Source organism: Lontra canadensis, unplaced genomic scaffold (genome assembly GCF_010015895.1).
Source record: "Lontra canadensis isolate GAN:19392208 unplaced genomic scaffold, GSC_riverotter_1.0 scaffold3, whole genome shotgun sequence".
In the NCBI taxonomy this organism is placed as follows: Eukaryota; Metazoa; Chordata; class Mammalia; order Carnivora; family Mustelidae; genus Lontra; species Lontra canadensis.
The window spans coordinates 54,241,121-54,260,174 of NW_022630997.1; the positions used below are offsets into that span (position 1 = coordinate 54,241,121).

The following is a 19,054-nucleotide window of genomic DNA, read 5'->3' on the forward strand; positions in this document are numbered from 1 at the left end:
TATGTTTATAAATATACCTTATTTCACATTCCTCTTAGCAACCATGCAAATAGTTAACTGGCATCATTCCCCACTAAAGAGTCCATTCATAACCTATCCAGTAGGATTTTATTTTACTGGATTTTCCTGGGGTCCTCAAATTAGCTAACAGGCAAAGAGCTGGATATTTCCCAGAGTTAGCTCAAAAACATCTCATTTATTCATTTTTAAACTAGAAGGAAATATTTCCTGACCTTTTATTGGCTTTTCTGATGTCTTTATGCCTTCACTTTTTTTGTTTTGTTTTAATGTAGGTGCCACACTCAGTGTGGAGCTCAGTGTGGGGCTTGAACTCATGCCCATGAGATTAAGACCTGAACTGAGATCAAGAGTCAGACGCTTAACTAACTGAACCAGCAGGCACCCCATGCCTTTACTTTTATTTTTTTTTTAAGATTTTATTTATTTATTTGACAGAGAGAGAGAGATCCCAAGTAGGCAGAGAGGCAGGCAGAGAGAGAGGGGGACGCAGGTTCCCTGCTGAGCAGAGAGCCTGATGTGGGCTCTATCCCAGGACCCTGAGATCATGACCTGAGGCTAAGGCAGAGGCTTAACCCACTGAGCTACCCAGGTGCCCCTGCCTTTACTTTTAAAATAAAATAATTTTTTTCACAACCACAGGAAATATAAATAACACTCCCATGAAAACTTATTGCATGGGGCACCTGGGTGGCTCAGTGGGTTAAGCCATTGCCTTCGGCTCAGGTCATGATCTCAGGGTCTTGGGATCGAGCCCCGCATCGGGCTCTCTGCTCAGCAGGGAGCCTGCTTCCTCCTCTCTCTCTCTCTGCCTGCCTCTCTGCCTGCTTGTGATCTCTCTCTGTCAAATAAATAAATAAAATCTTTTAAAAAAAAAAAAAAAACTTATTGCAGATTTTACTGCATTTAAGCATGAGACCTCTACATTTTTCCAGTTCCCTTCACCCTCTTAACTGTGCTGCCGACTGAGCTACCCAGGCATCCCACATCTTACTTTTCTATACCACAGTGAGGAAAATGAGTCCATGTCTTACCTAGTCATGACCTACAATCTCTAAGTATATAAAGTCACTTTGTAAAAAGAAAAGAATGAAAACAGAATTTTGTTAGCCAAACAAGATAATGTTTTAGTCTTTACTCTGTCATTGTATGACAGTGCACCTTTCTACTGGCTGTGACATAAAACAGTCACAGAACTTTCTAACCACTGGCTAGTGCTGACAAAATTATCAGAACTATTACCTTTTCTAGACCAATGACACTAAGAATTAGAATCCTGGCTCTCCCAGAAATGTAGCGGTTGTTTCTGTGATCTGCCATTTTCCCTAAAACAACAGCAGGGGAACAACTGCAGAACATGATTCTATAGCATTATCCAGGCCACACTTTCAGCAAGAAGTCTGACTAGCAGGTCACTAAGTCCCTAGACGGTCTGCACTGTTTGTCCCTGTTCCCCCAAACTATATGTGGCACTAACTGAAAGTTGAGTATCAGTGAAGAAGGTAATATATTGCAAATACGGCCCTACTTTGGCTGAGTGGTTTTTCTTACACAATCATAAGAGCCGATAGGGAAAGATGAAGGAACCATTCAAATCTACCAAGCTGGAAAATAGGCCCCTGCCATGGGGAGTTAAGACTTTATTCCATGTTTTGAAAGTCACCAGAGGAAGATCTTTCTAAATCAGTTAGCTGTCACTAGCGAAAAGATAACATCATCTTAAATTCCTTTAGTACTGATATTTTCTTTGTCTGTAGCCATGGAGATTAGATGATCTATCATCACATAAGACCCCTTCCCTTGAACATAGTAGTCAGAAACTATGTACTTCATCCAAGTCATTCCCATTTATTTGAAGACCCACAAAAGACTGTTTTGTTTTGTTTTGTTTTGTTTTTTAATTTTATTTTTTATAAACATATATATTTTTTCCCCAGGGGTACAGGTCTGTGAATTGCCACGTTTACACACTTCACAGCACTCGCCATAGCACATACCCTCCCCAATGTCCATAATAACCCCACCCCTCCCTCCCAACCCCCTCCCCCCAGCAACCCACAAAAGACTGTTTTAAAGAAAAATAAAAAGGTTTTCTCTGTACTCTGAAATTTGCTTATAAAAAAAAAGGTCTATGTTACCCTTAGTAGATGAATTTTTAAATGAAAAAAAAACCTGACAAGGGCAATAAATAACACCCCAACTAAGGGACCATCTTATTTTAGATTAAGCACAATGCAACCCAAAAATTATTTGAGAGATTTGGTAGGACTAATCAAGAGACACTGTGCTTAAAATGAGATGATCTAATCAGAGCTCTAATCATTGGCTAATTTTTTTTTTTTCAACAAATGAACCTTTTTGGTTTGTATATCCATGTGTAACTGTGTTTTATCATTCTTCCTTCTTGGAGTTGGCTGCTAACCATCTTTCTTGTACCTACGTAAGGTTTAGTGCTTTTGAATGTTGTTGGCTACTAAGTAACCATCAGAGGAGCCCACCTTTTCCCCTTGCCCAGGAGTAGCAAGTAGGATTTATACTTTCTTTTTCTAAAAGTCCACAGAGCATGTGTGTGGTGTATGGAGTGGTGTGGAGGTCTGTCCATCTAGTACGCTGCTAATCTCTATGCCACATCCTTTAGGGAGAGGAAGCAAAGAGCATTCCTGGTGAATCTGTCACAGAAGAACAGTTTACTGATGAAGAAGGCAACCTCATCACCAGAAAAGTAATCATCCTTGGGATTTTATGCTTCTCTTGGAATTTAGATTTTCTACTGTTTGTTTGCTGTAGCGCCCCCTCTTAAAATAGAAAACAGGAAAATCTCTGCTTCTCACTATTGCTTCCCACAGATCACTCGGAAAGTTATAAGACGAATTGCTCTCCCACAAGCGAGAAAGCACGATGACATGGTAATGAGGAGGGGCTGCCAAAGAAAAGTAGAGGATAAACGCTGTGTGAACTTTCTAGAACATGCTGCTAACAGGCTGGCGTCTGCAGTGTGGCAGCTTGAAGCATTTGCTGCTTTTGACACCCTGTGCGTTTGATCAGGATGAAGGGAAAGGACTTATCTTCTTAACATTCCTTAACATTATATATTTTTTACTGTCTTTAGAGTTTTCACAGAGATAAGTTCATTTTTGGAGGGTAGAATGTGCTGGTTCAAGCATGTAAGAGAAATAAAACACAAACCCTCTCAGCACCAGCCTCCTGAGCAGTGCCCCAGTGCCTCTGCCTCTGCCTTACCTGCCCCCTGCCGGCGGTGAGGAAGGAGGGCGCTCCCTTCCAGCAAATGTACAGGATTTAAATGTTAGAATGGCCAAAAGCTCAGTTCAAGATCCTTACATCAAATCTATACATTTTCCCTTTCCAGTGTGTTCTACAGGGAAATCGGAATTCCCTCATCTTAACCTGAGGAAGGTTCTCCTCTTTGGGTTTATAACAGCCCATTTCCGGCGGCCAGTGAAAGAACCAAACTCGCCACTGGGCAGTGTAGCTCGTCAAATGTGTCTCCATCCCCCAGACAAAACATCTCTGGCTACTTGTCCTTTCTTTCCTTTTCTCCGATCTTTACAACCCTTTCATTTGGAAAATAGAAACTCCAATAGCCTGTGTTTACTTAAGAAAAAGTGAACTGAAAATTTCTCAAGACTAACTCAGAAAAGTGGAGAGGCTACTGCGTTTCAGTAATAAAGCTGGTGAACGTGGAGGATCTGTACAACTTCGTTCTCAGAGAAAAGTGTCCCTGGTGCTCAGTGAAGAGAGGTCTTGTTTTATGGACAATGGATGCCCTAAGGAGGGGGTTGGTGATTCCACAGATTTAAAATTAAAAAAAAAAAAAAACATCCCTCAGTTCAGCAACATTTCCATGGTGTTTAGTTCATGATTCGTGCTTTCCTGAGGAATTTTAGTCTCAACACAACAGATCCCTTAAAATTCTGTTGGCTTGAGAAGAAATAAATTATAATTTACTAATTTTTTTTAGAATTGGAGTTTGGGTGCCTTGAGGGCTTTGCTGATGATTACTACAAAAAGTGAACAGGCTACTCATTTTTTTTTTAACTAACCTTTTTTAAAATTTTGTTTATTACTATTTGTTGTTTTTATTATCACTAAACTTTTATTTATTACTAACCTATTGAGTTCTTGTGAAGCATAGTTCTGTTACTGTATTCATTCTGACGGCGCTCTCTAGCTTGCCTCCATGATGCTAGGCCGTGTGGTTAAGCCAAATGGATTGTGTGTATTTTGGAACATGAGGTGACAAAGTGCTTTCAACTGTGTTTCACTTACCTTAATCCAGCCTCAAGGGACCAGAATGGGAACCGCTCTATAACTAGAACTCTTTTACTATGAAATCTTAATGCGCATATTCCTTTTTACAGCAGGGAGAAGGTTATAAGGTGAAGACAACAAAGAAGGAAATCCGGCATGTGGAAAAGAAGAGCCATTCATAACAGTAAATGGTTAGTCAAGGCGATAGGTGTGCTCATATTGGCAACAGTTGGCCTTAACTTCCTGTGAAACCTCTCATTTCACTGGATAAGTGATTCAGATCTCCCCACCCCTCTCCCTCTCTTTTTCACTGAGTTCCAGCTTTGAATACCCAGTGTGAAGCTGTTGGAGTTTTTGTATCTATGTACACATCCATACGCACACTAAAACTCAGTTCACAGTCCATAAACTTCCTCCTCACAAATGAGTCAGGAATTTAAATGTAAATGGTGTTTGCAGAAGCAAATGTAAATAGTGACATTTGAGTCTCCTCAAGAGTGCAATGTGGTAGCATTCTACAACCTAACAGGAAAACTTCTGGCAATAAATAATTCTGACAGATGTGCTCTCAGATATGTATAGATCGAGGCTTTCACTATTTTAGCACAATGGTATCTGACAATTTAATTTCGGTGAAATAGAACAGTTGCCAAGTTTAAATGAAATGACTGGGATCCCTATATACTACTTGGTGTATCTTATATAAACCAAAGCAAATTAAATAGGAGGTTAATGGACTATTTTTTTTTTTTAAGTTAAATGTTTGGTATGCTTTGTGTGAATTTGTCTGAACTTTTCTTCATAGACGAGGGTATTTTCCTTAACATTGTTTTCTAAGTTTTACATTGTCCTATTATTTTCTACATGGTTATAATTAGTAAAGGTAACTTGGGGTGAAAAAGCAGATGAAGCTTTGAAAAGAAATTTGAAAACTACTCCCTAAGTCTGTGAGGTGAAGTAGCATGATTTCTTGAGGGCTGCGTACGAGCAGTTTTCTCAGCCCTATTGGTCCAAATGAAAAGAACAAATAGATTCCAGTTTGCCTCTCTCTCTCTGTTTTTGTTTTTGTTTTGTTTTGTTTTTTTTACTTGCTCATTTGCTTTATTTCTTAGATTCCACATATGAGTAAAGTCATATGGTATTTGTGTTTCTCTGGTTTATTTTACTTAGCATAATACTCTCTAGCTCCATGTTATTGCAAATGACAAGACTTAAAACATTCTTTTTTATGAATGAGTAATAGTCCATTGTGTATATAGATACCACATCTTTTTTTTTTTTTTTCTCAGATTTAGGATTAGGGTGAGGGCATGTGTCTAATATTGCAGGCCCAGATAAATTCCTAACCCCTTTCTCTCAAAAAACCTTACCATGTGTTTATTCATTCCAAGACTTATTTCACTTCCTTTCATGAGGCTTTCTGCATAGGTACTGAGAAACTTTTAATAAACAACATTCATGTGGTACTTATCCTCACTGAGCTTACGTTGTGGAGATTTAATATTAACCAGTCCTAACTGGTCACATCCATATTTACTGGCACTGACACAACTACCGAGAACTGTGGAACATTCTGGAAATAATAATATTTACTACATATTACGCCTCCAAGTGTTCCATGCTGCTCTTCCTTTAATTCTCACAGTCAACCCTTTTGGAGAGATGGCTTTATCACCCCCATGTCAGAGGGGAGGAAACAGGGCCCAAACTGCCCAATGTCACATAGATGAAAAGTGGCAGAAATAGGATACCAACCTTCCACCAGAGCCAACACTCTCAACCATGTTGACGGGAGACTTGACAGGGTCTGAGGTGACAGAAAGGGTACCCTTGAGAAGGTGATGTTTGAGCTCAGTGTAAAATACTGCTCGGGACATGACTGGGTGGAGGAGGGGAGTTAGACGGTGTCTGGGGCCACCTTCTAGGCAGACAGCAGCACTATGCAAAGGCTAGATGGGGAGGGGAGGACCGAAAACGAGGAGCCATGACAACCCGTCAGTGCCACTGGCAGAGAGTTTGGCCCTTGGGTCTGCAGAGGTAGGAGAGGCGGGAGTGTTCAAGCCTCCTGAGCCTCTCTGTAGGGATTCTGGTCTGTCACTAAAGGCAGAAGGAAAGTTGTGCAAAGTCTCGGGTTGGGGGTGTGTGACTGAATGTAGTTTAGCATCACTCGCTCTAGCAGCAAGCAGAGAATGAACTAGAGGTGGCAAGAGCGAAGGGGCAGAAAACCAAATACGAAGCTCTTGTGGACACTAGCTTGGGCTGTGAGGATGGTAAGAGGCAGGCTGGGTCAGGAGCCATCAACATGGCTTGCTTTTCATGCTGGGTGAGTGAGGAGGAAATGACCCCGGGCATCAGTGTCACGGTATCTGGAATGAACCCACTTCTTCATGCCTTACAGCTCAGCCTGGGGCAAGACACACACATACACAGGAGCTGCCTAAAACATGGAGCGTGAGTCTGCAGTCTTGAGTTAGTCCCCATAAGCCCTTGTGAGTGACACGTGGAATGAATCTAGAAGAGAGTTCAGTCAGCTCCAGGATGCACCTCAGAGTTCACCAGCTGCATCGGTCCGCCTCAGATGCTGGCTGGGAGAGAACCAGGAAGGTAGCCCCCACCCGCTGAGCCATTTTTCCAGAGCCACGTGTGCCCATATCTATGAGTAAATGATGCCCAAAAAATACATCCGTGCTGTTCTTCTAGGTCCTTCTGAGTAAACGAATATAGCCAGGACATGGTCACTAAATGTACAAGAGCCCTTCAAATGACAAATAACCTACCCTGTAAAGAAGCTGGCAGGGCTTTGGCTCACTTGCCCCCCCACTCAAAGGAGAGAGAAATTCAGGTAGAAGTCACAGGAACGTGAAAATAACTCCAGCCTAAGGCAAACTTCATGCGTCAGAGAGAGAGCACAGTGATTTGACTGTAAGCCTCACGTTACTCTCCAGGGTGATTATTTACCTTCCCGAAGTGAACTGAGGAAATGAGTCCAAGAAAACCACCTGAAATTCCAGGAGACTGAACATGTGCTCTGGAAAAATCAATTTGCAAATATATTGAGAGTTTTTATAGCTCTGCTGCCTGCCTTTTTTTTTTTTTTTTTAAATAACAAAACAACTAAGAAATGGAATGCTGCCCAGTTTCAGAGTCTCAGATGGGTGACATCAAAATTTCTATTTTCCATTTTAGAACCAGTTTTATTTTGAGCTATAAGAACCCCGCACCCACTTTTCTTTAATACCGAGTCACAGCCATCCTGTTTTTAATGTAAGGGAAAAGCAAATGGCTTACAATAGCTATACAGATTTGTACATAGTATGTAGTGATTTATAGTTTTACAAAGTACTTTTACATTTTTGTCTTATTTAATCCTTCAAACCTGCCTCTAGAGAGGTCAGGCCAATTTTTTTGCTACTTTCTATAGACAGATATTTGAGGACTCAGAGAGGTCAAGGACATTTCTACTGTCACACAGCCTGATTGGTAGAACTAGGACTTAAACTCAAGGTGACTGATACTCTACCTACTGCCTTTTCTGTGGCACTTAGCTGCATCTCTAAAATTATTTATGAATAATAGTCATGTTCTAGCAAATGATTACTTATGCCAGGTACTAGGTAAGATCATTACATACATTACCACATATAATCCCCCAAACAATGCTATAAGGTAAGTACTACTATCTCTTTTTTATTAATGAGGAGATTGAGATTTAGAAAAGTTAAATGATTTACTCAAAGTCCTACAGAGCTGATGAACAAAAGAACAAAATTTGAACTTATCCAGAACCCAGGTTCTTTACTATTACTCATATTCATAGTTAAGTAGTATTTGATGATGATTAAAGACCTAAAAGCAAATTTGAATCAAATAGATGTCCATAGGCAAACGGTAATAAATTACACAATGAAAATACTCAGGTTTTTGTTCTTTTTAAAAATAAAATAGAACTTCATTTTTAAGGTAGCCATAATCTCCAAATGTTTATTTCATAAACACCATTAGAAGGCTGATTAGTAAGGTTGTAACAAGGGAAGGTTCCCAGGCATAAACCATCAAGGACTGTGAAACAGCTGTATCCCAAACCTCTTTTGGGGAAAATGCTCAGGTCTCACAGCCATCTGGAAGCTGAGTGTGACAACAGGGCCCCTGCTTAACACTTCTGAGCCAGAAGTGATTCATTTTTTTCATTCCTTCAAAAAATATTGGAGCTTCCACCTGTCTGCAAGTAGAAGGGGAGATGTACGATGGTGAAGAAAACTTCCACGATCCCTGTCCTTCCTAATGTCTCAGCCTGCAAGGGGGAACGAGATGGGACAGATGTTGGAGGGCTGAAAATACAAAATCCAAGATCCAGTAAAAGAATAATGCATAGTTAGACCTTTGGTGGCTGGGGAAGGTCGCTCAGAAATCATGACATTTAGAGCACCTGGCTGGCTCTCTCCATGGAGCACGTGACTTGATTTCAGGGTTATAAGTTCGAGCCCCACATTGGGTGTAGAGATTACTTAAAAATAAAACCTTAAAAAAAAAAAAAAGTGATTTAAACGGAGACTTCATAGGTGGGACCAACCATGAAGAGAAGGGGGAAGAGGATCCAAGCGAAGGTTAAAACATGTGCAGGGCCCTTGAGGGGGGGAAAGGCCCAGCACAGTTGAGGAAACATAAGGAGATATGCACCCCAGCGCCCAGTGAGCTGGTGGTGGCTGGGGCAGGCACGAGATGACATAAGGGAGGGATGCATCATCTCAGGCCAGAGGACAGGCTTTTGATGTCATTCTAAAAGAATGTGAAGCCCCTAAAGGGTTATAACCCAGAGCCTGAGCCGACTGTTTTTCTAAGCACATAGGCAATGTCGAGAATGGGTTGGTTGGAGGGAAACAAGAATAAACCGAAGGAGACTGGTCAGGCCCCAGGCCATAAGCCCAGGGCTAGGACCTGGGCAGTAGTTTTAGGAAAATCAACAGGTGGATTAACTTGAGGGGAGGATGAGAAGACGGTTGAGTCAAGAATGACTCCCAGAAAAAAATAGAAATAAAAATAAAATAATTTTTAAAAAAAAGAATGACTCCCAGGTTTCAGCTTATACAGCTGGGTTGGAGAGAAAGGAACAGAAGCAGAATAGGTTTTAAAAAGAACATCAAGCATTCAGGCTGGGACTTGGGTTTGAGGGTGCCTGGGAGCCATCCAAGTACTGTATTAGGTACACAAATCTGGAGCTCTGAAGAAAGGTTGGGGCCAATCTGTAAAAATCATGAGAGTACTCCCTGAAGAGATAAGTGCTGAATACCAGAGAATAGACGTGATCCTCCAGGGAGGGGGTCAAGGGGAGCAAAGAAGGAGCGCGGGACTGAGTCCCAAGGAGTAAGATTTTGAAGAGGAATAGGACTTAAAAGGTTGTCCTGACTTCTGCTGTAGAAATCTCCGGACTCTTCTATATCCTCTCATCTAGGATCGCCTACAGGTTCAGCCTCAGCCCTCCAGCATCCTTGCTTGGTTTTACCTCAGGATCCCTCAGTCCATGCAGTTCCATGGCAATGGATGAGAGAAATGTTCCTATAATGTAGATTAGCTAACAAGCTTTTATAATAGGTGACCACGTGCATTTAGAGCCCCTTTACTTCTTAGCAACTAGGTGGAAAGGCTTGTGACACACCGTGTAAGTGGTAGGGAGGGTACAAGGCTGTAAGACATTTTCTTCAGTTTAACATTATTATCTGAGAGAACTCCTGCCTGTTGTAACTTTACAGTCTAGTCCAAGGGGCACCCAGGACCATAAGTCACACCAATCAAAATACATAAATGTAGTAAAAGATAGAAACATGCTCAGGGCACCCACTGGAAGATACAATTACCTCCAAGAGAGGGGATCTTTTAAACTTTCTTGGAAGGGTGTATTTGAACTAGTTTTTGTAGAAAGAATAGCATTTGGTACAGGGCGGTGTGGAGGGTCATGCGAGCTTCACTCAGGAGTTTGGCCCTTATCCTGGATACAGTTGGGCACCCCTGGAGGCTTTGTGTAGAATAGTATGATCAGATAAGATGTAGGTAATGCTAGCAGTAATAGAGGGAGAAGGGAGTCTGAACACAAGGGCCTCGGTTCTGAGACACCGATGAGGGCCTGAACTGGGGCAGAGAGAATGTGAAAAGGAGAGAACAGATGAGTTCTGTGTTGGGAGGGAAGGGTGAGAGTTGAAGACAATAGGGTTGCTTGTATGTAGGTAAGCATTTAACAGAACCATAAAACCTAAGGCCACAAAAACAAAATTAGGGCTTGATGTAGCCTGGGTGACTTGTAGATGGTTAGCACGCAGGACCCTTGACACTCGTCAATGATTAGGGAGAACTCTGGGCTAGAGATCATAGTGCGGTCATGTTTGGTATTTGGGTGAGAAGTGAATTGGCCTGAGTGGAGGGAATTGCCAGAGAGCTTACGAGCTGCATGAACTTAGCCAGGTTCTGTGCCTTAATCTCCTCACCTCTACTGGGATAAGAATAATATACCTCGAGGAGTTGGCAGCATTAACTGAGTTAATACAAGTAAATCACTTCAAATAGTGACAGGCAAGCCCATAGTAAGCACTGGGTAAGTTCCGCTGTTAGTAGAATTAAGACAGCCTGGATCAGGCCGCCTGGGTGGCTCAGTGGGTTAAAGCCTCTGCCTTCATCTCAGGCCATGATCCCAGAGTTCTGGGATCGATCCCTGCACGGAGCTCTCTGCTCAGCAGGGAGCCTGCTTCCTCCTCTCTCTCTGCCTGCCTCTCTGTCTACTTGTGATATTTGTCTGTCAAATAAATAAGTAAATCTTAAAAAAAAAAAAAGACAGCCTGGATCAGCGGCAGGTAGACGACGACGTGGGGGGGGGGTCCCCAGAGGGAACCCTGGGAGAAGTCAGAACAGTAGCATCCCTGACATTCTCTGAGAAACCAGGGATAACTGAAAGTATTCTGAAGTAGAAGCTAACATCCCATGCAGAGAAATTCCAGGGGAAATTAGTAAGACCGGCATTCTCATTCCTCTTTACTAACAAATGAAGAGAGAGAGAGAGACAAAACCTTGGTGGTCATAGTTAATGACAGGACTGGATTTTAACCCAGCAGATTCTCCTGATTCTGCTTCCCAGAAGTCTGAGATGCAGCCTGAATTTCTTCACTCCTAAAGATTTTCCCTGAATTTATTTGGCACAGATATGTTTTATATAGTTTTGTTTGTTTTTCTTTTTTTAAAGATTTTATTTATTTATTTGACAGAGGCAGGGAGAGAGAGAACACAACAAGCAGGGGGAGTGGGAGAGGGAGAAGCAGGCTTCCTTCTGAGCAGGGAGCCCGATGCAGGGCTCGATCCCAGGACCCTGGGCACGATGGAGCCACCCAGGTACCCCATGTTTTTATTTTTCTTACCCTTTTAAAAAAATCCCTCATTAACCAAAACCCTTGGCTTTGATATGAAGAGCAAGGGTTCTGGAGTCAGGTGGCTTGTCTTCTGTTTCTGGCTCTAATGTGTACTAAGTGTGCAAACTTGTTTGTTTTATAGCGCTGAGCTCTACTTCCTTATCAGTAAAATGGAGGATATAATAATACATTATTGTTATTAATATTAAATGAGCTAAGCCACTCTACAACAGTGCCTAGCCAGTAACATTTAATAAGAATAGCCGTACAACTTTATTAGTGCTCTGTTTTTTGCGACCAGAATATAGATCAATATTTTCCCTGAATTTTTTTTAACTGACCCTATTTTAAAAATCATAAGTCACTAGAAAAAAACAAAACTCAAAAAAGCCCCACTTATTGGTAGTAATTGAACAAATCTACAGGAAACTGGGAATTATTTTTAAATTGCACTGTAGTTTATTAAAATTACATGAAGTAACTAGAATTAGTGCTTGGGAAAGAAATGTTCGTAGCCGCATGACTTCTGTAATAAGAGACAAAGAGAAGGGAAGGGAAGAGAGATGGGTTGGAAGAGAAGGGAATAGAGTAACAAATCTGTGTTCTCAGTAGGCTATAAGGAAGGCGCATCAGAAAAGCCTTTCTTTCCTAAAGCCGTGGCAAGCGAAGTCTTTAAAGACGAGTAAGAGTTACCCTGACAAAGTGATCTCCTTAGGGAGAGCACAGTCTGCACTTGCATGGAGATGACATTTGACACAAACTTGAAGGATAGAGAGGAGTTAGATACAGGTGGAGATTAGGGAAGAAAAGTACAAGTACAGGTGGATACAAAAACAGGAGCAAAGAAAAGGAAGTTGGAAACCTGTGTGTTGATGCCTGGCATGCAGTTTAGCTCCTCCTAGTGTGGTCTGTGGAGTATCCACACCCCCTGGAAGTCGTGTTAGAAATGCAGCATCTCTGGGTTGACTCTGACCTTCTGAATCAGAATCCACATTTGAAGATCCCTTCGGTGATACATGAGGACATTAAGCTTTGAGAAGCAGTGTTCTAGAATAGATCACTGGGTCTTAAACTTTTTTGAACATTCAGATAATCTAGAGGGTTTTTTCAATGTTTTTTGATGTTGGGCTCCACCCCCAAGAAATTCCAAATAAATTGGCATGGGATGTGCCCTGGCTACTTGGGTTTTTTTGGTTTTGGTTTTGGTTTTGTTTTTAAGCCTCCCCAGGTCATTCTAACATTCACGCAAGTTTGAGAACCACTGGAAATTGTGGAACAAAGCTTTTCACTGAAGATTCGTAGGCACTGAGACTGATAGGGCTGATCCGCCGAGAGCTTCCTGTATCAAGCTAAGATGAGTGATTTGTGTTTTTCAGATGGGGACTAGGGGCCAAAGAAACCACAAGGCGCCTTGAGTGGCTCAGTGGGTTAAGCCTCTGCCTTCGGCTCAGGTTATGATCCCAGGGTCCTGGGATCGAGCCCCACATCAGGCTCCCTCCTCAGCAGGGAGCCTGCTTCCCCCTCTCCCTCTGCCTGCCTCTCTGCCTACTTGGGATCTCTCTCTCTCTGTCAAATAAGTAAATAAAATTAAAAAAAAAAAAAAAAGAAAAAAGAAAGAAACAAAGAAATGGTGGTTGTAAGCTCAAGCATATGCCTGACTTGAAAATGGGTATGGGAAGCACAACATTCATCTGTGAAATGTAAACTGCCATGAAAATCCACTGCATAGCTGTTTTTCTATACATGAAAAATGTTTCTTAAAATTAAAAAAGAAATTATAGTGAAATGACTAAAGTCATTTTCTGAGTTGGTTTCTACTATCTTTGGGTTTGAAAAACGTGCAAAACCCAAAGACAGATTCCTAAATGCAGAGGCTTCTGTCTCAGATGTTTTACCTAAACCCACAAAGGGAAAAGGATTCAATTTCTATTTCCGTGGCTCCTGCCCCCTCACTTTTCCATCAGATGGCGCTCTCGTCACAAAAAGGTGCTCATCCTTTTTGTAGAACACTGTACTTGGTATAAATTCTTTTGTCCAATGCATGACCTTCCACACTCTGATTGCAAGACCAAGAACAAGAGTGATTTACAAGGGGAACTCACTCCCAATCTTTTTTTTTTTTTTTTGAACTATCACCTAAATGCTACCGGAATATAAATGGGTATAATGAATAGCATTTTTAAAAAGTATAGGAACATATCCAATATTTCTATAAAACATAAAATTTGCTTGCCTTAAGGTGATAAGAGGAAGACCTTGCTTCTTATTGCAAGATTAACCTGGGAAACTGGATTGGCTTTTGGAAGACAGGATGCAAAACAAGTTCAACTGGGTTGTAATGGTTGCATTACATAAATTTCCTAAAAATTATCAGACTATATTTACAGTAGATAAATTGTATGGCATATAAATTATATATCAGTTAAGCTGCACAGAGTGTGGGCGGCATGGGGAGGGCTTCAACTAGAGAAGATTGCTGAGGATCCTCCCTAGGAAGACAGAGGAAGAACACCGGGGTAACCTTATCACAGGGCCATCTAAGAACCCTGGTGCCCAGAAGTTAAGGAGTAAGTGGTAGTAACAGGGGTGAAAATCCTGATTTTACTAGGATTTGCCCACTTTCTGGGACACAGTCTGGCCAAATGAGTCACTTTCCTTCTCTACCACCTCTGAAGAGTCATGGGAGGAGGGGGGCAATATAGAAATCACCCCAGAAGGAATTGATTGACACTCTGATGTTCTTGACTCTAAGCATTAGTGACCTGGGGCATGGAGGTTAGTAGCAGTTTTCATACAAAAAAAGGAAGCAAGAACCTAGTAGAACAGACAGAGGAGGTGCTGTACTAACATGTTGACCTAAGCCAAGGTATCCTGGGTGATCCATCTTAAAGGAAAAGAAACTTGCCTGGGGTAAGTAAATAACCTCAAGGTCATCGAGGACACAAAGGTCCCAACAGAAGCAAGTTTCTGAAGGCGTCCCTACACCTGTAGAAATAGTCTGTTCCTTACTAATGAGTGAGCATGGCTGTTCCTAAAATTGTTCTTGTCTTACTCAGGTTTTTTCTTGGGGCTAGAATTTGTTCTCAGGCCAGCATTCAAGCATGTTACCTTTTTACACTGAAAGAGGAGGATGGACTATACTAAGAAAACTTTGTTTTATGAAGAAAGAGTGCATAGCAAAAATTATTGGTTTATTTTGACCGTATTGACTGGTGATAAAACACTGATACTTTATGCCGTGATTATCCAGTAAGACAAGATGTTGTCAGCCCCCATAAAGAAGCTCAAATACAATGAGTCGATCTTGTCGTGACTGATGTGGGGCAGGAGGAGGGAAAGTATTCTTTGCAGCAGCACAAGACGGTCTTTAATTTTAATTTGTGCACGGAAAAGCCAATTTCAGAGTAATGAAGGAATGATGCTGTTCTCCCTTTTAGAAAGATGAGTTGCACTTTGGGGAGTGAACACTTATTATAAAACATACGGATGTTACTGAAATAATCTATCCGGCATCTGTGTCCCTAGTCCTTTATGCCCATGAGAACCCCGGACCCCTGATATTTTGATGTTGATGGAAATCCCAGACAGCACCTCTGTCAGCCTTCTCATTTTATCGCTAAGACAAGGTCCAACGGGCTGGAAGTGGCTTTCCCAAGTACCTAAGTGACCTGATCAGAGCTGGCAGCCCTGAAGAGGGTCTTTTCCAACTCAACCTCAAAAGCGACAAATCCAGTGAGGAGTGTGCTGTGGAGGGCATGGGGTTACCTAGAAAAAGTCACTGTCTTCAAAGGGCTCTCAGGTACACCTCAGGGCTTTGTTCTAGCAGATCACCTTGGTTAACAGAATCTTGTGAAACCCCCCACGTTAGAAAGTGGACGCCCGGCCTCGTTCTCTTAGGCTTTTCTGTTGAATGGCAGGAAGGCTTAGGCAAATTCTTAAAACAAAACAAAACAAAACAAAAATGGAAGACAAGCAAGCAAGCTAAACTCACTACCTATTGTCTCTCTTTCCACAGGATCATGTGTTTTTACTGCCAGTATTGAGAAATTCATGGAAGATATGTCAGCAGGAAGTAAAAATTCACGGAGAAGGGTGTGTGTTTGCCGCTTCCACACATTAATGGCATGATTTTTTTTTTTATGCAAAAAGAAAAAAAAAAAGAAAACTACCCACATTTTAATTTAGCATGAGCCAATTTACAGAGCATGGAAATTCACTTTCATTCCCAGGATTGGCGCGTGTGCAATTAGCAATGCAGTGTATATACAAGAAGCCATGCTGTTAACAGTTTATCTTAAGTAATTTGGTGTCATTTACAAAAGGAAGAAATTCCTGCCGCCAGAAGGGACAGAAGACGGGACGATGAAATCACAGAAAAACACTAAAATTACTAACTCCACAACAGCTCGCCTTATTTTTCTTGGACCCAACTGTCAGGGTATAAACACTATTTGTTTCTTTTTTAAAACATCTATAGTTTTGCTGTAAATAATAACACTGTATAAATTCTAACAGAAAAAATAGAATAAATGTTGATAAGGCACTGCCTCTTAGAACACAAACAGAATATTGCAAATGCATTTAACGTACTAGGGGTCTCAAGTGACCACCCTAGAAGATGGGGGAGGGGTTTCGGGTGGGGGAATATTCACTGATTCTTGTATATTAGCAATTATAATGTTTGTATATGCAAAACTGCTAGCTTGATTTTAAAAAAAGAAAAACAACAAATCTTTAAAATCTGCTGCAAATTTAAATAATTCCCCAAATGAGGAATTCTGTAGTTCTGTGAAAAAATTTTTTCTTCAGAATACTAATATTTTGATGCATGTGTATCACCTTATTTTGATTAAATCTTTTCCAATTTTGCAAACACTACAGTATACTGCAACACAGAAGATTTTATCTGTAAACATAAAGCCCTTCATCTAATATTTGTTGCTATTGCCAATTTTTCAATGAAATGACCTAAAAATGAAAAAAAAAAAAACCCTATATGGTAGTTGCTTTAGGGGGAGGGGGGAGCTGTTAATGCTTAAAAGGGGGTAATGCTTGCCGCTTTAGAGGTGGATGGTGCTCATAAGAGGCCCCAGTTGGGGGTAAAATTTAAAATGGACTGAACCGGAATTCGTAGCTAGTAGAATGGCAGCACGCTGTACAATTACTACTGTATCGTGTACTGGCTATAAGACGTAGACACCTTTGAATAAGGCAATCATTTGTAACCATTCTAGCAGTGTCATATTAGGTTAATAAGGCTGCTGTGTTTTCAAGGGCATTTTTATTTGGGTATTGGTGAAATCCTTTAATTTGTTGATTACATTCATATAAAATCAGCATTCATTGACACATAGCTCTAATGACATATGTATGAAAAACCATACACTGGATGACCTAGTCGATTATTTAAGCATAAAATAAATTGTGTTAAACTCTTCACCCATCTGTGCTCTGCAGTGTCCTTGTGTTCTCTGGCAAAAGGTAACTGGCTGACTCCTGGGCGTCTGGCCTCCCCAGCCCCCTGACCGCTCCTGTTCCAGCCTCTGCCTCTGGGGTCACTAGAGTCCCTAACGTTCAGTTGCGCCCTGCAAACTCCCAGTTTACAGAAATTCTGTGCATTTCACAGAGGAGCCAGGAATTAAAGATTAACTGATCTTTGCCCTCGTCTGGTTTGTGCTGTCCCCAGAATAGTGGGGAATTGGGGCTATTGCAACCGCATGTCCGGAAGTTCCGGAAGTACATGGACCCTTCCAGCCAACATCCAGTATGCCGCTGCTTGTAGCCCCTAAAACACTCATTTGTTTGCCGTTGGCATTCATTGTCGGTGCTTGTAAGTTGGGACATTTCACGTGATAACCCAGATTCCCACCTTCCCCTAAGATGCAAGATTTGACAACAGCTCTCATTTCCAGATGGCATCAACCAGGTGTGTGGGGTCCAGGTGACAGGGAAGCCACCCACCTCTTACGTTTGTGGGCCCTGACTGGCATGGTACATACTGGAATCCGCAATCAGACCCTACATGATAAATTCAACAGGGGCAGAGACCATGGCTGTTTTAATTGGCATTCTAGCCCAGAACCTGGCACCTTGTCATGGTGACACTAGCAATTCTCACTGCTAAAATTGGAACCCTCACTACATGCTCAGCTGTATAAGAACACTGCTTGGAGGAGCTCAGTCCTCCTAACCACCTTATGAGGTAGGTTCGGTCTCTGGTAGTAGTTGGCCCCATACCAATATTACATGGGTGCCTGGAGCCATTTGGCAGGATCCCATATTTCTGTCCATTAAAGATGACTGCCGGTGGGACGCCTGGCTGGCTCAGTCAGTGAAGCATGTGACTGTTGATCTCGGGGTGGTGAGTTTGAGCCCCACATTGTGGGTAGAATTTATGTTAAAAAAAAAAAAACTGCTGAATCAGATGAGTTGTTTCCAAAAAGGATTCAGTATCCGTGCAGAACACATGTACAGAGAGTCTACTCTGCCTGAATAATGGGGCTAGACCATATTTGCATGACATCCCAAACAAAGTGCCTTAGGAGGAGCCAACTCAGACCCCTGAGAATCTTAAACAAAAAAAAAAAAGATTCCCCCAAAGCTTCTCTTTGTAAAACTGAGATCGGAATTCAGATATTCTAACTTCCCATCTAAGAATTATGGATTTCTGACTCCCAGTCCTTGACATGTACATACTTATCCTGAATTGGAAACTCAATGAAGTATACTTACCTGTATTAAGTAATTATTACTATTACGTTTATATAGTGAAAAATTTGACTGCAGTTCAAGAAAAAGCTCATTTGAGCTCAGAAGTATCCAAAATAGGAAAATAAAGATTTTATTTGCATTTATATGTATGTATATATTTACATGTGTGCATTGATTGAATATATACATTATATATTGTTACTAGTCTTTGGCCTGCAGGCTTATAAAAATGTATTTAAGCTTTTCCTTGACTGACATTGCTGTTTAAAAAAAACAAAAAACAAACAAACAAAAAAAAACGATAGATTTCTGATATTTGCTCTGTGTTTCATTTTATATTCTTAGCAAATTCCTGAGTTTGTTAAACTAAAGTGTATTATCATATTGTATTGCCAAGTTATGGCAATGTACTGTGCATGGTTCTTCCACCATTTCTAAGAGGGATCCACTTCACCAAACACATAAGCATCTGTGTTTCTCCAGGACATATAAAAAAATTGTTCATTTCCTTTATTATTATGAGCATCAGGTCACATTTGGCCTTGCAGCAGGGATATGTGGTAAGTCCAGAAATAGAAATCACAGAAATAATAACTCATTCCTTGAGTCTACGAAGAAACCAAAATCCAAAACCTAACTTCCTATCTGGATAAGTCTTCGTATTTTTG

The 19,054-nt window shown here is 41.2% G+C and overlaps 1 protein-coding gene across 13 annotated transcripts in view; it reads left to right on the plus strand.

The window, feature by feature from the left end:
* ANK3 (ankyrin 3) overlaps positions 1-17,118 on the plus strand; it is a 670,144-nt gene extending 653,026 nt beyond the window's left edge. For 10 of the 13 annotated variants that reach the window (XM_032842405.1, XM_032842415.1, XM_032842430.1 and 7 more), the window contains 4 exons: positions 2,657-2,740; positions 2,865-2,924; positions 4,398-4,478; positions 15,691-17,118. In XM_032842405.1, coding sequence (XP_032698296.1) covers positions 2,657-2,740; positions 2,865-2,924; positions 4,398-4,469 — 216 coding nt within the window. In that variant the 3' untranslated portion in view covers positions 4,470-4,478; positions 15,691-17,118. The remainder of the gene's footprint in view (positions 1-2,656; positions 2,741-2,864; positions 2,925-4,397; positions 4,479-15,690) is intronic. The other 3 variants (XM_032842439.1, XM_032842448.1, XM_032842423.1) reach the window with 2 other exon arrangements.
* The last annotated feature ends 1,936 nt before the right edge of the window (positions 17,119-19,054 follow it).